The sequence below is a fragment of the Mus musculus genome, chromosome 4 (genome assembly GCF_000001635.26).
Source record: "Mus musculus strain C57BL/6J chromosome 4, GRCm38.p6 C57BL/6J".
Classification (NCBI taxonomy): Eukaryota; Metazoa; Chordata; class Mammalia; order Rodentia; family Muridae; genus Mus; species Mus musculus.
This window is the reverse complement of record NC_000070.6, coordinates 45,808,689-45,828,250: the sequence shown is the minus strand read 5'-3', so window position 1 is coordinate 45,828,250 and position 19,562 is coordinate 45,808,689. Positions and strand designations below refer to the sequence as shown.

The 19,562-nt window shown below is 50.3% G+C and overlaps 2 protein-coding genes across 2 annotated transcripts in view; one reads left to right on the top strand and one right to left on the bottom strand.

Moving 5' to 3' along the window:
- The window catches only part of Stra6l (STRA6-like), a 62,718-nt gene extending 58,760 nt beyond the window's left edge, over positions 1 to 3,958 (bottom strand). The window contains exon 1 of the mRNA XM_006538310.4: positions 3,823 to 3,958. The gene's annotated coding sequence lies outside the window, so the exon portion shown is untranslated. The remainder of the gene's footprint in view (positions 1 to 3,822) is intronic.
- Positions 1,424 to 18,744, top strand: Igfbpl1 (insulin-like growth factor binding protein-like 1). The gene is made up of 5 exons (NM_018741.2): positions 1,424 to 1,893; positions 11,864 to 11,973; positions 12,663 to 12,779; positions 14,701 to 14,858; positions 16,871 to 18,744. The coding sequence occupies exons 1-4, from the start codon at positions 1,458 to 1,460 to the stop codon at positions 14,848 to 14,850; spliced, it is 813 nt and encodes a 270-aa protein (NP_061211.1). The 5' UTR covers positions 1,424 to 1,457; the 3' UTR covers positions 14,851 to 14,858; positions 16,871 to 18,744.
- Positions 18,745 to 19,562: the final 818 nt, after the last annotated feature.

Here is a 19,562-nt window from a genome sequence, read left to right as displayed (position 1 = left end):
ATCTACCCACCATGTTATTATGTCTACTTCCGTATCAATAACCCCGAGTTATAACTTGCTATGTTCATCTGAGCTGCTCTTAACTCCAATTGCCCAGCCTCATGGCCATGTTTTCATGACTCACTTGCCTACCACATGCCATCTCTCTTTTCTGCACCTTCTCCCCTCTCCTCCTTGTGGTTTCTCCTCAGACCCCAAGCCTGGGGAAACCAATCACTCACTGCCCATCTTTCTTCTGCCCAGTTATAGACAATAGGCATCTTTATTCGCCAATCAGGGATAACTTGGTGGGTAAGGTTACATAGCATCACTTGTATACATGCAACCAGGCCCTGGGGTGTGTGTGTGTAGTAGTAGTAGTATTTAGCATTACAATACATAGCAAAAGACCAAACCTCAATATGGGTGTCCTGAGATTTGTGCTCTGGGACCCTGTCCCAACATTCTTAGTAGCCAAAGGTCAGAACACAAGTGGTTAATTTCCATTTGTGTATCTAAATAATATGCAGAGTGTAACAATCAAGACTGGTCCACACAAAGTCCAAAATACATCACTGTATCTAGCCACCTCAAGGCCCTGTCAACTATAAGATGCATGGATTTATGCAGCATTAAGAAATATCCATGAGGCGCTGGAGTCTTGGTGCAGTGCTTAAGAGCACCGGATTCCTCTTCCAGGGGACCTGGGTTCAATTCTTAGCACCCATAAAGCAGTTCACAAGGGAATCTGACACCTTCTTACCAGTGCACTTAAATTAAATGAAAAAAAATTTTGAAAGAGAGAAAGAAAGACCCGTGAGAGCACATAGCCTTTTCACCTGTGCACCCATTGCTTGAAAGAGAGTCGGGTTCCAGAGATGATAAAAGGTGGGAAACTGGAAATTCTGTAAGTAGAAAAGACCAAGTGCAAAATCATACGTGCACTCGGGCAGTGGATGTTTTATATGAGGGGACTGGGCTATGTGCTCACACATGCTTGTACAGGCAGAGAAGATGCCTGAAAACACACCCAAGAACCCAATAGCCAGAGCAGCCACTGGAAATGGGACTGGGGAACTGAGTATTCGATCTGGGAAAGAAATCCATCTATCCATTTATAAAATCTGGCATCTTAAACTAGAGATTCCCTTTCCTAAACAAAACAAGAAAGAGAGCAAAGTAAAATAAGGCGTCCTGGTGGGAAGACTGAGAGTCATTACATTTTAAGGCCGAGACAAGTTGCCGTTTGGACCACGCTGAGTCTCCCCCAGCGCTCAATCGGAGGTGGCAGAGCTGTTCTGGAGACTTCTCTGCAGTTCAGTGAGCCAGTAGGGCCGCGCAGCGCTGGTCCCGGGCCGAGGGGCGCCCCGCGGTGCGGGCCGGGCCAATCAGCGGGCGCGGGGCGGGCGCGGTGGCTTTGCACGCACCGAGCGCTAAGAGGAGCAGAGGCGCTGCTGCCGTCCGTCTGGGAGCCGGCCATGCCGCGTCTGCCGCTGCTGCTCCTGCTCCTGCCATCACTGGCCCGGGGTCTCGGGCTCCGCGACGCGGGTAGACGACACCCCGAGTGCAGCCCGTGCCAGCAGGATCGCTGCCCTGCGCCCTCGCCTTGCCCAGCGCCCTGGATCTCCGCGCGCGACGAGTGCGGCTGCTGCGCGCGCTGCCTGGGCGCCGAGGGCGCGAGTTGCGGGGGACCCGTGGGCTCACGCTGTGGCCCTGGCCTGGTGTGTGCGAGTCGCGCCTCGGGGACGGCGCCCGAGGGCACCGGGCTTTGCGTGTGCGCGCAACGCGGCGCCGTCTGCGGCTCTGACGGCCGCTCCTACTCCAGCATCTGCGCGCTACGTCTGCGCGCCCGACATGCACCCCGCGCGCACCATGGCCACCTGCACAAGGCTCGCGATGGGCCCTGCGAGTTCGGTGAGTGGGGTTTGACCTAGAAAGACCCAGGCAAATGGGAAGAGCGGGACCCCAATGCTCTTGGGTGTGGGACAGAGAATTTCATTGTACAAAAGTGGACAACACAGCCTGGGCCTCAGTTTCCCCTTCAGGAGCAGTGTTTCGCGTCTTTCTACAGCCTGCTTGCTACCTTACCCACTGCGTGCAGACTTCAGCCCTAGAACAAACAGGAATGTGAATGCTTAAGAACCTGTTATTATAGTTACTTGAAAATGGGTCCAGGTGGATAGGTTGAATGGAGGAAGGAAGGTGAGGATTCCCAGAGTGCAGGGGTCCCACACAGGATTCAAGAAGCACCAAGACAGAGCATCAGAATCCTGGCTATCCAGTGAGTCTCAGACCAAGGGCTTCGAGGAGCTTCCAGCCACAAAGGGCAAGACCTTTGGAAACGTGAGCTCTGAAAAGATTGTGGGACCAGAGATGCTGATCCAGTCTAAAGGGCACGTAATCTGAAGGGTCCTGCTTTAAGGAAATCAATAGAAAACTACCAACTGCTAGGGATGTCAAAGGTTAACTGGTTTTTAACACCACATTGTAAGTGCCCCTAGTGCCCTAACTGATCACTGTCCTGTGTCAAAAAAGAAAGAAAGAAAGAAAGAAAGAAAGAAAGAAAGAAAGAAAGAAAGAAAGAAAGAAAGAAAGAAAGAAAGAAAACCCAAAACAGCAGTGTCTATGGATGTCCAGAGAAGCTAGCCTACTTTGCCTGTGTGTGGGGTTTGACTTGGTCAGGAGCTCTGAGAGAACAGTGTTTGTTTCATCTGGATAGGGTAGTGGGGAACTCGGCGTGGTAAGTGTTCCATGTTTCGGGCTTCTGGAGATTTCTGGCCTGAGCTGGGAGAGGATGTCTAAGCCAGATGCCCAAGGTAACACTTCAAGAAAGATACCTGGGGGCTCCTCTTCCAGCTTGCCTCCTCTCCCTCCAAACATCTCATGGACGCGTGCTCACGTCCAGGATTCTGGTGGACCGCTGGCCATGGGGCAGGAAGTCTACTAGACACAGTGAGGGGCTGAAGCAGGCTGGGTGACACGGAAAAGTCACTATGGCTCTTTCCCAGTCCAGGCTCCAGTGGGGGACAGTGCTGGCTGGGGGTACTACTGGGTAGCTCCTGGCTTCTCCAGTGACACTGAGCCAGGTCTATTTCCCTGCCCAGCCACAGCAGCTCCAGGGGAGCCACTGTGGTGCCCACTCTGCTTGGAATGCTGTGTCTGCCCGGTGCACCGACAGAGTCCCATCTTTCCCCCTCGTAGCTCTGTCACTGTTTTTACAATCTGCCTCCTCAGCAGTTGGTTCTCACGCAGCTCCCTTTGTCTGAGACAGGTAGCACTAATGGCACACAGGACACAGAAGAAATGCTGACCAGGCTCCCCAAAGCTTCCCTGTGCTGATGGGCTTGGGTGATTTTTTTTTTTCCTGGAGCGACATTCTGTTCCTAGGAAAAAGAGCCCTTCGAGGCATATAACTCAAAGCTGCTGTTGTACAGAGGAGACCCAGACCCAGAGAAAGCAGGGGACTTGTCCATGATGTCCACTTAAGGCTGCCACCTTCCAGGTCCCAACCCCTTGTCCAGCACTCTTTCGGGACTGGACTTGATAATATTGTCGGGCAGATGGCGGTTGCTATGGTTACCAGAGTACAGACAGATGGCAGATGGAAAGCCCACACCCCTAATTCACTGAAAATTACCAAATGACAAGTAAATGTGCCAGCGCACACCCACCCACCCCCCAACTCTGCGGGCTCTGAGGCTCGCCCTGGGCTCCAGCTTGGAGAATAAAGGGTCCTCAGAGCCAATGGGAGCAATTCAGGAGGCACTCTCCAGGACCTCATTAGTGGCAGGCCTCTGCACTCCTGAGCCCAGCTGTCCTTTCCACCCGGTTTCTGTCACCCACCTCAGACCTGATGATGTCTCCCTGTCACCTCTTGTCTTCACAAGCTTGTGTGGTCCTTGTCCTTGTGTCTCAGGGAGGTATGGGCACCCGTGCACAGGGGACTGTTTTTCCTACACTAGATGCACCTCATTCTGGGCTGCCCTAAAGCTATCTTTAATTCAAAAGACACAGCGGGAGCACTTTTAACAAAGCCCCAGGGGACCCTGTTTGAAGGGAAACAGACAGTTTTACTTGAGTGTTGGTGACAGTCACTCCTCAGCTCCTCCCAGGCACCTCCACTTTAATGGAGTGATGGTTCATTATTGATTATCTCCTTCCGAGTGGTGACAGTGCCTCTGTGATGCTTCCCTGGGACAGTGGTGGCAAACTGCCCTTCCCAGAAGCCTTTGCTCAGAGCTGCCCACTACCTAATATTAGAGCGCCCTTTGATCTTTGTACCCGGAGGGCCTGTGTGTGAATATTTTATTGTTAGACATCGCCTTTGTACCTATTGTTGTCCTTGATTTTTGCAGCCACGAGAGGGAGGGGATCTTACCCATCTTAAGGCAGAGTTCCTAGACCTTCCTAACGCTGCGACCCTTTAATATAGTTCTTTATGTGGTAGTGACCCCCAGTCATAAAATTATTTTGTCGCTACTTCATAACTGTAATTGTGCTACTGTTATGAATCGTAATGTAAATATCTGTGTTTTCCAACGGTTTTAGGCGACGCCTGTGAAAGGTTCATTTGATCCCCAAATGGGTTTCAACCCACAGGTTGAGAACCACTGCCTTAATAGAAGGGAACATTGAGGCACACCCAAGGGGATTTCCTGGAGCTGCACGGCTGACCCCAGCTGAGGCAGGGCTGCAGGTCAGTTTTCCTGACTCTTGGCAGATCGCTGTCATCCCCCAGTCTCAGGCCTTTGAGCCCCAGCAGCTTCTCTGAGAGTCTTAGGAAATTCACCTTGGTTGGAATTCCCGCTCTATTTAGAAGCCTGAGGTACGTGTTACCAGGTAACCAGGAGAGGCAGCGAATGCCACTCTGTGAGAGGGACAAAGAAAGGGGCCTCGTGTTCCAAAGCCTTTCATGAATGCGGAGGGAGGGGATTTGAGTCACAGGCTGCAGGCAGTGGGATTAAACCAGAGCTCCTTCCACATCCAGCCCGTGATTATGAGCATAAATTATCAAGCCTGCTTGGCACGTTGATCATTAAAGTCTTTGCTTTTGTGTGTCTTAATACAAGCAGAGAGTCTCCTGGGGGGTGACTTTGGCACTATTAACTGAAATCTCTGAGGCATGTGGGACGATCTTTCATTTGAGCCACTGAGGGCCCATTTAATGAAAGGGGTAGGGAGACAGATCACTACATGCAGGAACAATAATACAGATCCTTTGATCTGTGCAGACCCATAGAGCTAACACAGACACCATCATTATGTTCCCGCATCCCAGAGGTATAGGGCAGTGTTCTCTTTCCAAGCAGACAATGGTTCATAACCCACCTAAGCACCAGTGGACAGCACTTAGACTCCCAGGCAGCTGAGTCTCCCTGGTATGATTTTGCCTACCCAGTGGTGCTAGGTCATTAGGACCACTCTGACCTGAGTGACCGTGACCTGGTGTCTTGCCCTGGGATGGATGGGGTTGTACCATTGTGAATTTCCTGGGCTGAGTGTGAGCAGAAGGGAGCAAGCACTGAATAGGACAGAGTTAGAAAGATGAAAATGATCCATTTAGAAGACTGGACTGGGCCAGGCGGTGGTGTCGCACGCCTTTAATCCTAGCACTTGGGAGGCAGAGGCAGGCAGATCTCTGAGTTCGAGGCCAGCCTGGTCTACAGAGTGAACTCCGGGACAGCCAGGGCTACACAAAGAAACCCTGTCTCAAAAACAAAACAAACAAAACAAACAAAAACAAAAAAAACAAAAACAAAAAAAACAAAAACAAAAAAAACAAAAACAAAAAAAAAGACTGGACTGGCCGAGAGCTGGCCTTCCAGGAAAGCCACTTTATTCCAGTAAAAGGTAGACTGGAAGGAAAACCTGCTCCTTCTAGCATGATGACAGCCCTGATAACACTAAGGTGAGATGCTAGGTCCTGGGATCTTTGAAGATGGCTGTCATCCATCTCCAGCCTGCAGGACGTTGAGCCACTGCAGTTTCTCCGAGTGATGGTGATTCTGATGGTTAAGGGTCATGGCCTCTGGCATCACCAGATAGGCTGTGTCAGCAGAGGTCAGCAGAGGGCTTCAAGCAAGCACAATGGGAAGGCCTGGTCTAGGTAACATGAGCTGCTGTGTCCCTGGGTCCCTCCTTAGGACAGCGTGGCAGATTGCAAGGGCTCTTCAAGTGTTCCTTACATCTGCCTGTGGAGGGCAGGCAGGGGGGATGCCATGGCTGGAAGACTTGTGTGTTAAAGCTTTAATCCCCAGCTATGGCACTGTTGGGAGTGGTGGAGTCTTCAGGAGGTAGGGCTTAACTAGAGAATGTAAGTGGGCAGCCATGCCCTGGTGGGGGAAGTCTTGTCCCAGGAGCCACCTTTCATCTTCCCTCTACCTCCTAACAGCCATTAGGTGAACAGCTTTCTTGTACTCTACCCTTCTACTATGAAGACTCTGTCTTGCCACAGACCAAGTCCACAGAGCCAGCCAGCCAAGGACTGACTCAGGTTCTGAGGAGGATGGGCACCTGTACCCAATCTGAAGAAATCATAGCTGGGCCCGGCAGTGGTGGCGCACGCCTTTAATCCCAGCACTTGGGAGGCAGAGGCAGGCAGATTTCTGAGTTCGAGGCCAGCCTGGTCTACACAGAGAAACCCTGTCTCGAAGGGAAAAAAAAAAAAAAAGCTAGAGCTGGGACTAAAGCTTAGCACTGGGTACACAGCATACACAGAACCCTAAGTGGGTTTCCTTGACCACACCCATCATACCAGCTATCCTGCCTCTGGTCCCTGCGCAGCCTGCGGTCACACTAGAGCACTGTGAGGACTGGAGCTGTCTGTCCTGCAAGGGTTATGGGCTGTCACTGGTGGGCCTCACTGGGAAGTGATGTGTGGAGTGTTCTCTCCCTGTGCAGAGCAAAGCCTAAGTAACTGGCCTGAGACTGTCACTTCAGAATGATCAACTGGCAAGGTTGGCCTGTGGCTGGCTTCCGGGGACCCGGACTTCTGGAAGCCATTCCCAGAAGTGGGGGTGGGCACTTCCTACACTGCGGAATGTGGTCCACACCTGTGTCCACATTTCATCACGGAGCAATACCTGCAGTGAACGTGACAGAGTGGCCCTGCTTTGGCTCATGGTTCTGAGGGATCCGGGTCAGAATCTACATACAGCCCCATGTTCTCTTTCAGCCCCCTGGCAAGAACAGCACAACCTGTCAGGTGTGTGTGGTGGAGCACACAACTCACCCCCCAGGCCAGCAAGTGGAAGAGAGAAGCTACCAGAACCCTACTGTCCCCTCTGAGATCACACCTCTGGTGACCTAAAGACCTCTTGCTGGGCTCTGCTTCCTGAAGAGACTGTCACCCCACAGTCACATAGCCTGTGAACTCAGCCTCCAGCACATGAGTGTTAGGGGCTACTTATCCAACCATCTAGGAATCTGAGGCGTAGGTTCAGAATTCAATACCTGTGTGATTAGCCCCTGCTAAAGCCCTGACCTCCCGTGAGCTTCTCCATTAGACAGCACTTCACCGTTGTGTCTCTGGACATGGCTGTGCCCTGTGTCATTTTCCCAGGAGCTGGTTTGGTGCCTGGCTCTGCTCCCTGACATTCCTCTCTGTTGAGTTTGCTCTGTGTCCTCTTGACGTAGGTCATGACCGTGTGACTGTACCCTGTGAGCTGTGAGGCCTCCCAGCAAACCACTCTGCCTGGGAACCCTTCTTGGGATGGAGCCACCAAGATAACAATGGTTTTAACATAGTATTGGATGTTATAAAACCATGGCATGAATTTGAGTCCCAGTTCCTCCAGGTCTTTTGCCTTTCTAAGCTTTACTTTCTCATATAAAATGGGAGTTAGAACACTTACCTTTCAGGGCTGGTGTGAGGGTACAGAAGAGCCCTCCTGGGTAAAGGCAGCATAGTGTTAAGATTGAGAAGTTAAGCCGTTTGTTCTGGAGAACCAAAAAGAGAGCATACCTCCCCCACCATTGAGCTTGAGCAGCGCCCCCTGCTGGCATCTGATAATATTGCTGGAAAGGGAGGAGTTACCTGCTGTAAGCAGCCAACAACAATGTAACTATTCATGGTGGTTGTTAACTGTGCAGAACTGTTATGGATAAGAACGCAAATTTAATGCCAGATATATTCAAATTAAAAGAAGATTACTGACACCCCACAGCCTGAGGAAATCGTCCAAGGTCACAGAACTGCCCTGGTTCCAATGGTGACTTCCCAACTGTATGCCAAAGGTTTGCATCCGTCCAACATGGATCTGCGCACCAGAATGAGTTGTGCAGCATGCAAATTTATAGATACCTACATGCATTGGGTAAGGTCCCTTTAACACCGAAAGCAGAAGGACTCTTTTGTAAAAGAAATGGCATTTCCTGCCGGGAAAGCCCTGGCAGAGGCAGCCTCCCCCAGACAGCCCTTCTTAATTGTAGTTATTGAAAGAGCGGGAGCGGGAGGCTCGCAGGGAGCATGCAGGAAATGTAATTTACTGGTTTATTCATTTAGGTTTGAAAGGGAGCGATGAGGTCTCATTTAAAATTTATGACTTGACTTGAAGAAAAGTGAAACGCGTTGACGAAGCGTTCCCCCTGGAACCCATTGAAGGTCCTGGAATCAGAGGTGGTATGACCGTCCCACAGCCGTTTGGGGACATGCTTGCCTGTGCGAGCGCCTGTGTCACTGAGGAGGCGTTGGCAGGAGGAGAATGTGAATAAATTAGCCCCTCTTTGTTGTGGCAGATGGGGCTTCTGCCAGACAACTCCTTATGTGGGTTGGTGGCTGCAGGGAGTGCTGGAAGTCTCAAGGCTCTGTTCAGGGAGTGTTGGAAGTTAGGGGGCTTTACCAGAGCGCTGGCTGCATTCTAGGATATGGGTTTGGACTTCCCTTTGAAGAACAGTCATGTGGGCGGAGCTGAAAGTGTGGCTGATTGGAAGGGGCAGATGCCTAGCACGGGCCAGGCAGGCTGTACTCAGCTCACTGGAGAGCCATTGCTCCAGGGGCTCCAGCCCTGTTATCAGGTGCTGAAGGACAGAGGACAGAAGCAGCTGCCTTGAGAAGGAGCTCACCGAAGAGCAGAGGGGGGGTGGGTTGGGGGCGGGGGGGGGGGTGGCAGCTCTGCAGGCAGTGAGTTCTCCATTCCAAGAGGTATGCAAATGAGGCTGGATGTTCATGTTAGTGCTCAGACACTGGCTGGACAAGGTCTGTTTCATTGTGTCTGGCTGAGTTTGATTCCTACAGGGTTGCTCATACCGCCTGTAATTCTTCTCTGTGGCCTTCTGCCCCTGGATTCTATAGTGTGACCAACCTTGTCCCTCTCTGGTCTCTCTCCCTTTGTTCTCTGATTTTACTGCAGCTGTGTCCTCGTGGGCACAGGCCCTTGCGTACTGTTTGGTTTGCTGGCCCCAGAATGGTGGTATTTTTCTTTCCTGCTTTCTTCATCTAGCTGTCTGTCTGCCACACCTGCCCCTGACTCTTGCTCACGCATCAGGCCCCCACAGTAACTGTTTTTTCCTTCCATGGCCAGTCACTCTACAACCAGGAGAAGCAGGGCATCTTCTCCCCAAGTCACCAGTGAAGAGACAAGAACGGACCTTCCCTTGGTCAGACTCGGTAGACTCCTGGACCCTAAGGCAAATGGTCAGAGACAAACAGACCCCTTGTTTAGGACTTGACTGTGTAGCTAGGCCTGCAGGATTGGTAGTACACCCCCCTCCCCCCGTGGAGTTGGGGTCAGAGTATGGGTAATAACTCCTGAGCACTGGCTGGGCAGTGGTGGCTCGCACCTTTAATCCCAGCACCTGAGAGGCAGACGCAGGCTGGTCTCAGTGAGTTCGAGGCCAGCCTGGTCTGCAGAGTGAGTTCCAGGACAGCTGGGGCTACACAGAGAAAAACCCTGTCTGGAAAAACCCGAGAGAGAGAGAGAGAGAGAGAGAGAGAGAGAGAGAGAGAGAGGCTAATCTCAGTGAGTTCTGAGCATCAAGGTGCCCCTGGATGAGACTTGATGCCTAACAGATCCCTGATGCAGAAAGAAGCCGAGTGTGAAGGGGGAACTAAGAGTCTAGCCTGTGCTGCAGGGTCTCAGGTCCTCTTAAACAAAACCTCACACCTCTCTTCTCTGAACCCTTTGTACTCAGAGGCAGAAAAGCACTGAAAGTGGCTCCGACCTTGGTAGCTTGACACTACCCCTCAGGGTTCTTAAACCTTTTCTTTAGAAAAATCCTTCTGTAACCCTGTGTGTGGGGTATATAAATAAGCATCAAACACTTACTGATAATAAATCATAATGAAATAATACTTTAAACCAGTTCTTTGATATGTGTATGATTCTTAGCATCCATTGACGATAAGAACAATGTTGCATCCTAATGAGACAGATGTGCTTATTTATCTTCACATAAAGAACTCAGTCGTGGGGGCTGGAGGGATGGCTCAATGGTTAAGGGCACTGGCTGCTCTTCCAGAGAGCCCAGGTTCAATTCCCAGCAACCACGTGGTAGCTCACAACCGTCTGCAACTCCAGTTCCAGGGGATCTGATGCTCTCTTCTGGCCACTGCAAACAGTGGATACACACGTGTTACACAGACATACATGTGAACAACACACATATACATAAAATTAAACATTTTAAAAGATGTTTTAAAGGAATGGACCCTTGCCTGGCATCAGAATTCCAGAATGTAGAGTATCCTCAACAATTTTCAAAGTTGATTGACATTTTTATTTTTATGACACCCCTTCATTTAAATATACACTACCAAATGTCAGAAGAGGGCTGGGGTGTGTCTCAGTGGGTGGAGCACTTGCTTAGTGAGTATAAAACCCTCTCAGCATCACATAAACCAGCGGGTGTCGCACAGCTCTAATCTCAGCACTATGGACTTAGAGGCAGGAGAATGGGAAGTTTGAAGTTATCCTTGGCAGCGTGGAGAGTTTGAGAAAAGCCTGGGCTAAGGAGACCCAGTCGTTTAGAAAAAAAAAATAAAGTCTTTGTTTTCTGCAATTCAGTCATGTTTTCTGTAAGAGCAAGAATCGTGCACAGTGAAAAGAAAGCTAGCAAAAAAAAAAAAAAAAAAAAAAACAACCTCCACAACCCCCCCCCCCCCCCCCGCAGCTCATCCCATGGCTGTCTAGAGTCTGAGCTGAGGTCTGCGGGGTGTCGATCTCTGCAGTGTTGTCGGAGTGTGGTATGATGGCCGAGTACGGTGTAAAGCTCTAATCTCTGAAGCTAGGACCACCGTGAAGTTACATGGCTGGACATGTGAATACTACCAGAGCTCTCCTCGTTTGACTTTGAATTAAATTTTGCTCACTGTGTGTTTGGAAATCTTTGACTGTGGCCAGATTTTTCTGAACCCCGCCCCCACAGGTACTTATGTGACTCACAGAGCCAGATTCTAGGAGGCTGGGAATAAATGCTCGATGGTAGCCGAGGTGCGGGGGGGGGGGGGTGGGGGGCACTCAGAGAGAGAGGGTGTGCTGAGACCCCAGCTCTGCCACTGACCACTGGAAATGGCTTTTCCCATTCCTTTGGTGACCTCCTCGCAGGGCTTCCTGCAGGCCCTCAGAGGCCAGGGTTGGGCTCCTGACCTGTCAGGTAAAGGGTTTGTCTTAGTTAGGGTTTCACTGCTGAGAACAGACACCATGACCAAGGCAACTCTTATAAGGACAGCATTTAATTGTTCACAGGTTCAGAGGTTCAGTCCATTATCATCAAGGTGGGAGCATGGCAGCATCCAGGCAGGCATGGTGCAGGAGGAGCTGAGAGTTCTACATCTTCATCTGCAGGCTGCTAGGGGAATACTAACTTCAGGCAGCCAGGAGGAGCGTCTTAAAGCCCTGGGCTGAGCATATGCAAACCATCACAGGGTTGTTCCTTTGTCTTCCAGCTCCCGTGGTCCTCATGCCCCCTCGAGATATTCACAATGTCACTGGGACTCAAGTATTCCTTTCCTGTGAGGTGAAGGCTGTGCCCACCCCGGTCATCACCTGGAAGAAGGTAGTCTTCTCCAAGAATGTATACATTTGTCTGTGTGCATGGGCTGTGAACATGGGAGAGAAAGACAGCATCAGAAGGGGCCTGTGGGTGGTAAACAGTTTCCCTTAGGTGTGTTTGCTTGGGTGTCTTTTGTGTGGGGGCCAGAGGATTAAACAAAGATACTCCAGCGCTGTGTCTCAAAACTGGCACCCCAGAATGCTCCCCAAGGGAGGGGTTTGCATTCCTTCCCATACCTTTTGTTCATTTGGCCACTTAGGTGTCTAGAAAGCTCTGCTAGCCCATATACTATCAGCTGCTCTGTCATCAGAGCCAGCTTTGCTGTGGCACGGAGCTGTAGACAGACCTGGCTGGTGACCGAGACGCAATCCTGTTCTGAACACTGAAGACCAATTCTGAGACTGGCAGTCACAACTTTCAGTGGCCCCTTGCCCCAAAAGCCCTAATAAGGGCTGTGAAATGCCAAGCTGTTCCCACCCTCCTCCACACTTTGGCAAAATTTCCAGCAGGGGGCACTGTCCCAATAGATACGGATTTAAAGGAAGGCGGAGTTATTTGCATAAGAATGAGAGGCATTTGGATGTCTCCCTTGGAGACCCAGGGAGGATGCTGGTGGCCAGAGGTCTTGGGGGAGGTCATCCCGGCTCAGAATTCTTTTTCTTCACAGTGCATGCTTTCTCTGCATGGAACAGGTCAAGCACTCTCCAGAGGGCACCGAGGGGTTGGAGGAGTTGCCCGGAGACCATGTCAATATAGCTGTCCAGGTGCGAGGGGGCCCTTCTGACCATGAGACCACATCCTGGATTTTGGTGAGTGTTTCAGATTATTGGAGATTATCAATAAACCACCACCCTTTGTCTTCCCACGACATGTTACACATCTGAAGCTGTTTCTTGGTCTTTTCTTTTGGTTCTGCTGGGGATTGAACCCAGGACCTCACTGGCTCAGTGGATGTGGGTGCCTGACCTGTGGTCAATCTCCAGGACCCACATGGTGGATGGAGAGGACTGACTTCTGCAAGGTGTCCTCTGATCTACATACACGTATGTGTATATAGACACATATATGCAAATAAAATAAAATAAAATAAAATAAATATAAACATTAAACATTTTATTTTGAGACAAGGTGTTGCTAAGTTGCCCAGGCTGACCTCAAAGACTTTTTAACCTGTTGCCTTAGCCCTCTGAGTCATTTCCATTGGCCACCAGACCCAGTTTGCCCCATCTGTTTCCCGCGGGACCCTCTGGAGTAGGTGGGGCAGGTTAGATAGCTCCCAAGAGCATAAGCAATCCGCTGCAGAGGATCCAAAAGATGTCTCAATGCTCAGCTGTGGCTGAGCTGTTACATGGTAAGGAGGGTTAACACTTTAAGATGGAGCTGTCCAAGGAGACTCACAGGTAAGGAAGATGAGGGAGTATACCTCAGCACCAATGTCTTCCATTTTCCTACTAGCATAGCCCGTTAAGCCCCACTTGAAGTATTCCATGGCTTTCCAAATCCAAAGTCCCCAAATCTACATCCTTCCAAACAAAAGCATGGTCAGGCCAATCACAGCAATATCCCACTCCTGGTACCAACTTCTGTCTTAGTGTTTCCATTGCTGTGAAGAGACACCATGACCAAGGCAGCTCTTATAAAGGAAACCACTTAATTGGAGCTAGCTTACCAATCTATTATCATCATGGTGAGAAGTGTGGTATTGTGTGGGCAGGCATGATGCTGGAGGAGCCAAGAGTTCTATATCTTGATTTGAAAGCAACCAGGAGGAGGGTCTTAAAGCCCACCCCCACAGTGACATACTTCTTCCAACAAGGCCACACCTCCTAATAGTCCCACTCCCTGGGCCAAGCATCTATAACCCACCACACACAAGGATTCTTTACCTTCTCAGGCTGCCATTTTCCTGTATGTCTTCTCTCTATCCAGAGGTGACTTTGATGTCAACCCTCCCCCTGCCCAAGAACAAAAGCCCCTTCCCCCTTTCCCTTGTCCCTTTCCCCCTTTCCCCTCATCCTCTAGCTCCTCTGTCTCTTTGACCCTCTGGGGCAAAGAAATCTCCTTTTTGCTGAGAACTTAGTCTTACAGTGTCTTGAGCTGAATACCATGTCCCTTCAACATGTCTTCCAGGAGAGGGACTTGGAACACTGTAGAGCGTGTGACCTTCTCAAATCAAGCACATTCCCTCTTTTTTGTGTGTGAGGAAAATTAAGAACAAGGTCTCTTGGTGTTATCTTGTAAAAAAAAAAAAAAGAAAAGGCTGTCCCATAAAGAACATTTGGAGACCTTCTCTGGTGGGTAGATGTTTGCCCTTTGCCTCAAAATCAGCCCTTGTCGCCTTTAGTGAAAGGACTGGGCAGCTCACAGTAAAGACAGAAGTCAGAGAAAACAGACACAGGAGCAGCAGGCCCTCAGTGGCAAGACGAGAAACCAGGCGACTCGTCAGATTCTGAAAAGGAACAAGCGTGCATGTCTGTCCTTGTGGACTGAGTCCAGGAAGCCCCGAGTTTGATCCCCTGTGCCACAGGAGCCATGCATGGTGACAGAGGCCTCTCACCCTGGCTCTCTGGATGTGGAAACAGGAAGATCAGGAGGTCAAGATCCTCCTCAGCTCGGTAGTGCGTCTGAGAGCAACAAGGACCCCAGCCTAACGGGAAAGAACGCTGACTAAGGTTGTCGGTTTTGAGTGTGACGTGTGCAGTCATATAAACTCACCTGTTGTATTTCCAGATCAACCCTCTGAGGAAGGAAGATGAGGGAGTGTACCACTGCCACGCAGCCAACGCCATTGGAGAGGCTCAGTCCCACGGCACGGTGACGGTCCTCGATCTGAACAGATACAAAAGCCTCTACTCCTCAGTTCCGGGTGACCTCCTGTGACGAACGTGGTACATTCACATCCAAAGCCATTTCTCTCACCCATAGCATAGGAGGACGTAGGTGGTTTATTAGAGGGCCTGTAAGAAAGAAGAGAAAGGTGTAAGTCTGGGAACCCGAGGGAGGGCAGAGAGCGGGCAGTCTGAAGGCTGGCAAGTGGAAGCTCGGCTGTGTACCATACAGGCATCTCCTGAGTTTCCCAGAATGCAAAGCTAAGGGCTGTGAGCATGAAGGCCCACAAGCTGAAAAAGCCAGATTGTTTCTGTTTCTATGGCTGGAATTACTTCCTATGGTAATGAGAAAAGGCCAACAGTGTCACTGTGGACGTTATGGAATTGTCCCCAAAGGGAGCCCCAGGCTGTGTATTTGTCCCACCCCCTCCTGCCTCACTCAGTACTACCTGGCAGTACCTGGGGAGGGGAAGGCACATCTCTGTCTTTTGGCCTCATCATCACTTAGGTGACAGCTGGCTACTGTTGTCCCCACCCATGGGTGACTGGGAACTTGGGAAAGAAATCCTTTCTCAGCCAGCTCTGACCGCTCAGCAGCCCCAGAGACCCACTGGTTCACAGCCACAGACAGTTGCTCTCTTGTTCACATCCAAGTGACATGTAACTGCTACAAGGTGACTGTGACACTGCTCCACTGTTTTCTCAACCCAAACCAGTCAGCAGCAGCAGCAGCAGCAGCAGCAGCCCCAGTGTGGGCCTTGTCCATTGCTGATGGGTCACCCGTCATAGTGAGTCACACACAGCTGGGCTAGGTGGATGAAGTGGGACACACCACACACACACACACACACACACACACACACACACACACACACACACTTACACACACTCCACCCACTGGAGCCAAAGGGCATGAACCTCTCCCAGGGGTGGGAGTTGCTATCACGAACTATTGTCAAGACTGACCAGCAAGCTCTGGTCAATTAGAAGCAGGAAAAATTAGAAATAAGTATAATTGACTTTCTTTTTTTTTTTTAAAGATTTATTTATTTATTATATGTAAGTACACTGTAGCTGTCTTCAGACACTCCAGAAGAGGGCGTCAGATCCCGTTACAGATGGTTGTGAGCCACCATGTGGTTGCTGGGATTTGAACTCCAGACCTTCGGAAGAGCAGTCGGGTGCTCTTACCCACTAAGCCATCTCACCAGCCCTTGACTTTCTTTTATTTTTATTTATTTTAAGTTTTTATGTGTATGAGATTTTGCCCACAGGCATGTGTATGTGCCATGTGTATGCCTAATACCCGTGGAGACCACAGAGGGCGTTAGAGCCCCTGGAACTGAATTCACAGATGATTGTGAGCTGCTGTGTGGACGGATGCAGGGAGCTGGACCCAGGTCCTCTGCAGGAGCAGCCAGTGCTCTCAGCTGCTGAGCTATCTGTGATAAACACTTTAAAAGCAGGATTTTGCTGTCATTTTAATCCCATGATCCTCTTGGCCACTTTTCTTGGACTGCCATCCATCCGTCCTGTAAGGAATATATGGAGAAATGAGAAACCATAATTCAAGGGGTGCAGTCAGGTTGAGGCAGGAGAAACTTCCCGACACTGGAGAAACTGAAGGAATCAGCCAGTCTTGGAGGCTGCTTAGCAGTCAGAGCTACAACCAGCTGATAGATATGATCATTTGAATTGTTTTACGTAGCTTATAATATGATCTACATCCGTGTTTTGAGCTCCCTCTACAGCATCTGCGGTCAACCAGCTCTTGGTCGTGACCCTCAGGGATGCTTACTCCCACCAGCCAGCCATACTGGGGGTTTTTGGGGCTTGAGAAGTGCTTTCCTAGAACACAGTCCCCTTGTTTGGAATATCCAGTCTTTGGTCTTGAGTATTCTCACTGACCCGGGACCCACTTCCCGGCAGGCAGCCCTGGCTGCATCCCTCACCGAGGAGGGATTTGAACCTCAGCACCACACCCTCCGCCTCCCATTGAACACAGAGGTCATTACAACAGAGCAAGCTCCCGCCGCTAACGTCTCCCTCCCCCCACCCCCTTTTCTTCCCAGGCTTCCAGAGACACTTGTCACAAGACGATGATGATCAAGGAATGGATCATTTTGCTCTGTGAAATTTTGGGGAGACTGCCTGTAGATGGCTGCTTTTGTATGTTTTTTTTAAGGGAATGCAAACTAGATTCTTATGCAGATGTAGTTTTTAGCAGGGCAGACCTTGGGGTGGGGGTGGAGGGGATGGTCGTGCATGCAGCTTTTTTACACTTTTGGAGTGAATCAGGTTTTTTAGAACAATTCTTTTTTAACTCTTCTGTCCAAGAAAGGCCACACACTGTCTGTTTGTAATTCTAAAGGGCTCAAAACAAGGCACAGGCCAGCTGACTCGTGACTTGGTGTCTGTAACTGCTTAGTGGGTGCTCTGATTTGGTGCGTGTTATGAAGGGAGGGGGTCCCTGTACCCCTATCCTTGGAGACTGGGATGGGTGTTTTTCCTTCTCTGTAGCCCAACCCACCAAGGGTGAGATGGCCAGATGGCCCTCCTAGAGTGAGATGGCCCTGGGGGAACTAGCGCCCACCTAGAGTGTGATGGCCCTATAGCCAACCTAGAGTGAGATAGCCCTGGGAAACTATAACCCTGGCATTCTTTTTAAAAACATCACCTTGCATGAACAGCTCAGGTGGCTCTTCTGTTCCTACCTTCTCCCTGTGACAAGGAGCTCTAGCTGTAGGTGGGACCCATTGGCCAGCTGTGCACCTGCTAACCTAGCACTCTCCCAACAGATAAACAGGAGACACCTGACCTTTACTGGAGACAGGACACCAGGTGTCATCCGTAGGTGGTGGAATCACACTGCAGCACGGTGCATTTGTTCTTACCCGGGCAGAAGGCTGTCCTCCCTGCCTTAATGGGGAAAGTTAAACAGGAGAATATCAGCTTTCTGAAAAGCAGGTTCCTGCCCTCTCCCCGCTTTTAGGTTTGGTTTTGTTTTTGCTTTTGTTTTTTGAGACAGGGTTTCACTGTATATCCCTGGCTGCCCTGGAACTCACTCTATAGACCCAGCTGACCTCAGCTCACAGGATAACTACCTGCCTCTGTTCCCAAAGTGCTGGGATTAAAGGTGTGTGCCCGGCTGACTGCAGGTTCTTAACATCTGGGTTGGAGTCCCTCAGTGTGACCAGACCTGAAAGTTCACGAGGCACTGTCCCATCCATCAGCCCAGCCATGGCTGGAAGATCAGGGATTTTTGCCTTCCCAGTCTCCACTGAGCAGGCTCAGGGAGGAGGTGCCCTGCCCGTGTGAAGGCCTTAGAGCAGGACAGAACTGAGAGCTGCCTCCCTGCCTCCCTTGACCCAGAATGACCCTGAACTAGGGAGAGGAGATGTTCCACCCCCACCTGGTCCTAAGCACATCTCGGCCTCTGGTCCCAGTTGCTGCTCATGGCTGCCATTGTGTATTGGAGTTCTCACTCAAACTGAACTTTCTTCCTTTAACCCTAGCAGATCTGAGTCTGAAATGCTAGGATGTGGTCGCCCCCTGTGTACTGCACACGCTGAGGGAGACAAGCCTGAGAATCTGGAACTCAGTGCCCAGGGGCATATTCACTGTATGACCCTGGGCAAGTCCCCTTCCCTTGTGGGCCTCTGTGTCCTCAAGTAAATATGTTGAAAGCCTTTCTCTGTGTATAAAATCAGAAATGGGGATGCCTTAGTTAGGGTTTTACAGTTCTGAACAGACACGGTGACCAAGGCAACTCTTAAAAAACCAACAACAACAACAACAACACGTAATTGGGTCTGGCTCACAGAACTGCCCGGATGCAGGAGGCCCCAGTGGAAGTGCTGAGACCTTCTGGGGCTGGGTTGTGTGTCACACTTATGAGTGTCATGGGTAAACAATGTGTGATGCATTGTCTGAAATGTTCACCAATGTCAAAAAAAAAAAAAACCCCAAAAACAAACAAACAAAAGCGTGGATCAACATGGCTGTTCAGCCTAGTGGCTTTTCACTCTGGGGAAAGTGTCAAGGGTCCTTACTGAGACCCAGAACATAAGCTGTGACTGTCACTAGGTGGGGGAACAAAGCGAGAGTCTGCTGAAGGCTGAGCCATCAGCTGCCCAGAAGAAGTTTAGAGAGAAAGCAGAAACATCCATATAATGTTAATTATACCATATTTAAGCTCTTATAATCTTTATTATTGTTGTTTATGCTCACCATGTCTAATCCATAAACTCAGCTTATCGTAGGCATGTATAGGAAAAAAAAAACATAGAATATAGGAAAAGTGCTTTCCACACAAGTCGTGGACCCGGGCTTGAGCCACAAAACCCACATAAGAAGCTGGGCGTGGGGCTGGAGAGATGGCTCAGTGGTTAAGAGCACTGACTGCTCTTCCAGAGGTCCTGAGTTCACGTCCCAGCAACCACATGGTGACTCACAGCCATCTGTAATGGGATCCGATGCCTTCATCTGGTGTGTACTAGGAGGAGGAGGAGGAGGCAGCGGCAGCAGCAGGGTACAATGGTGCAAACCTTCAATTCCAGACCTGGGAAGTAAAGATAGCTAGATCCCTGGGGCTCACTGTCTAGACAGCCTAGCCTAATCAGCAAGCTACCAGCCAACGAGAGACCCTGGCTCAAAAAATAAGGTCACTTCTGAAGAATGACATCTGAGATCCTCTGCCTTCCACAGGTACACACACTCATGTGTGCACCTGCATGCTCATGTGCCCGCATACACCTGTTTATC

What these genes read in the sequence shown, in the direction of transcription:
- Igfbpl1 (NM_018741.2), top strand. Translation starts at nt 1,458, where the DNA reads ATGCCGCGTCTGCCGCTGCTGCTCCTGCTCCTGCCATCACTGGCCCGG. An exon ending in CGATGGGCCCTGCGAGTTCG is followed by an intron (nt 1,894 to 11,863) that starts GTGAGTGGGGTT and finishes TTTGTCTTCCAG; the next exon opens with CTCCCGTGGTCCTCATGCCC. An exon ending in AGACCACATCCTGGATTTTG is followed by an intron (nt 12,780 to 14,700) that starts GTGAGTGTTTCA and finishes TTGTATTTCCAG; the next exon opens with ATCAACCCTCTGAGGAAGGA.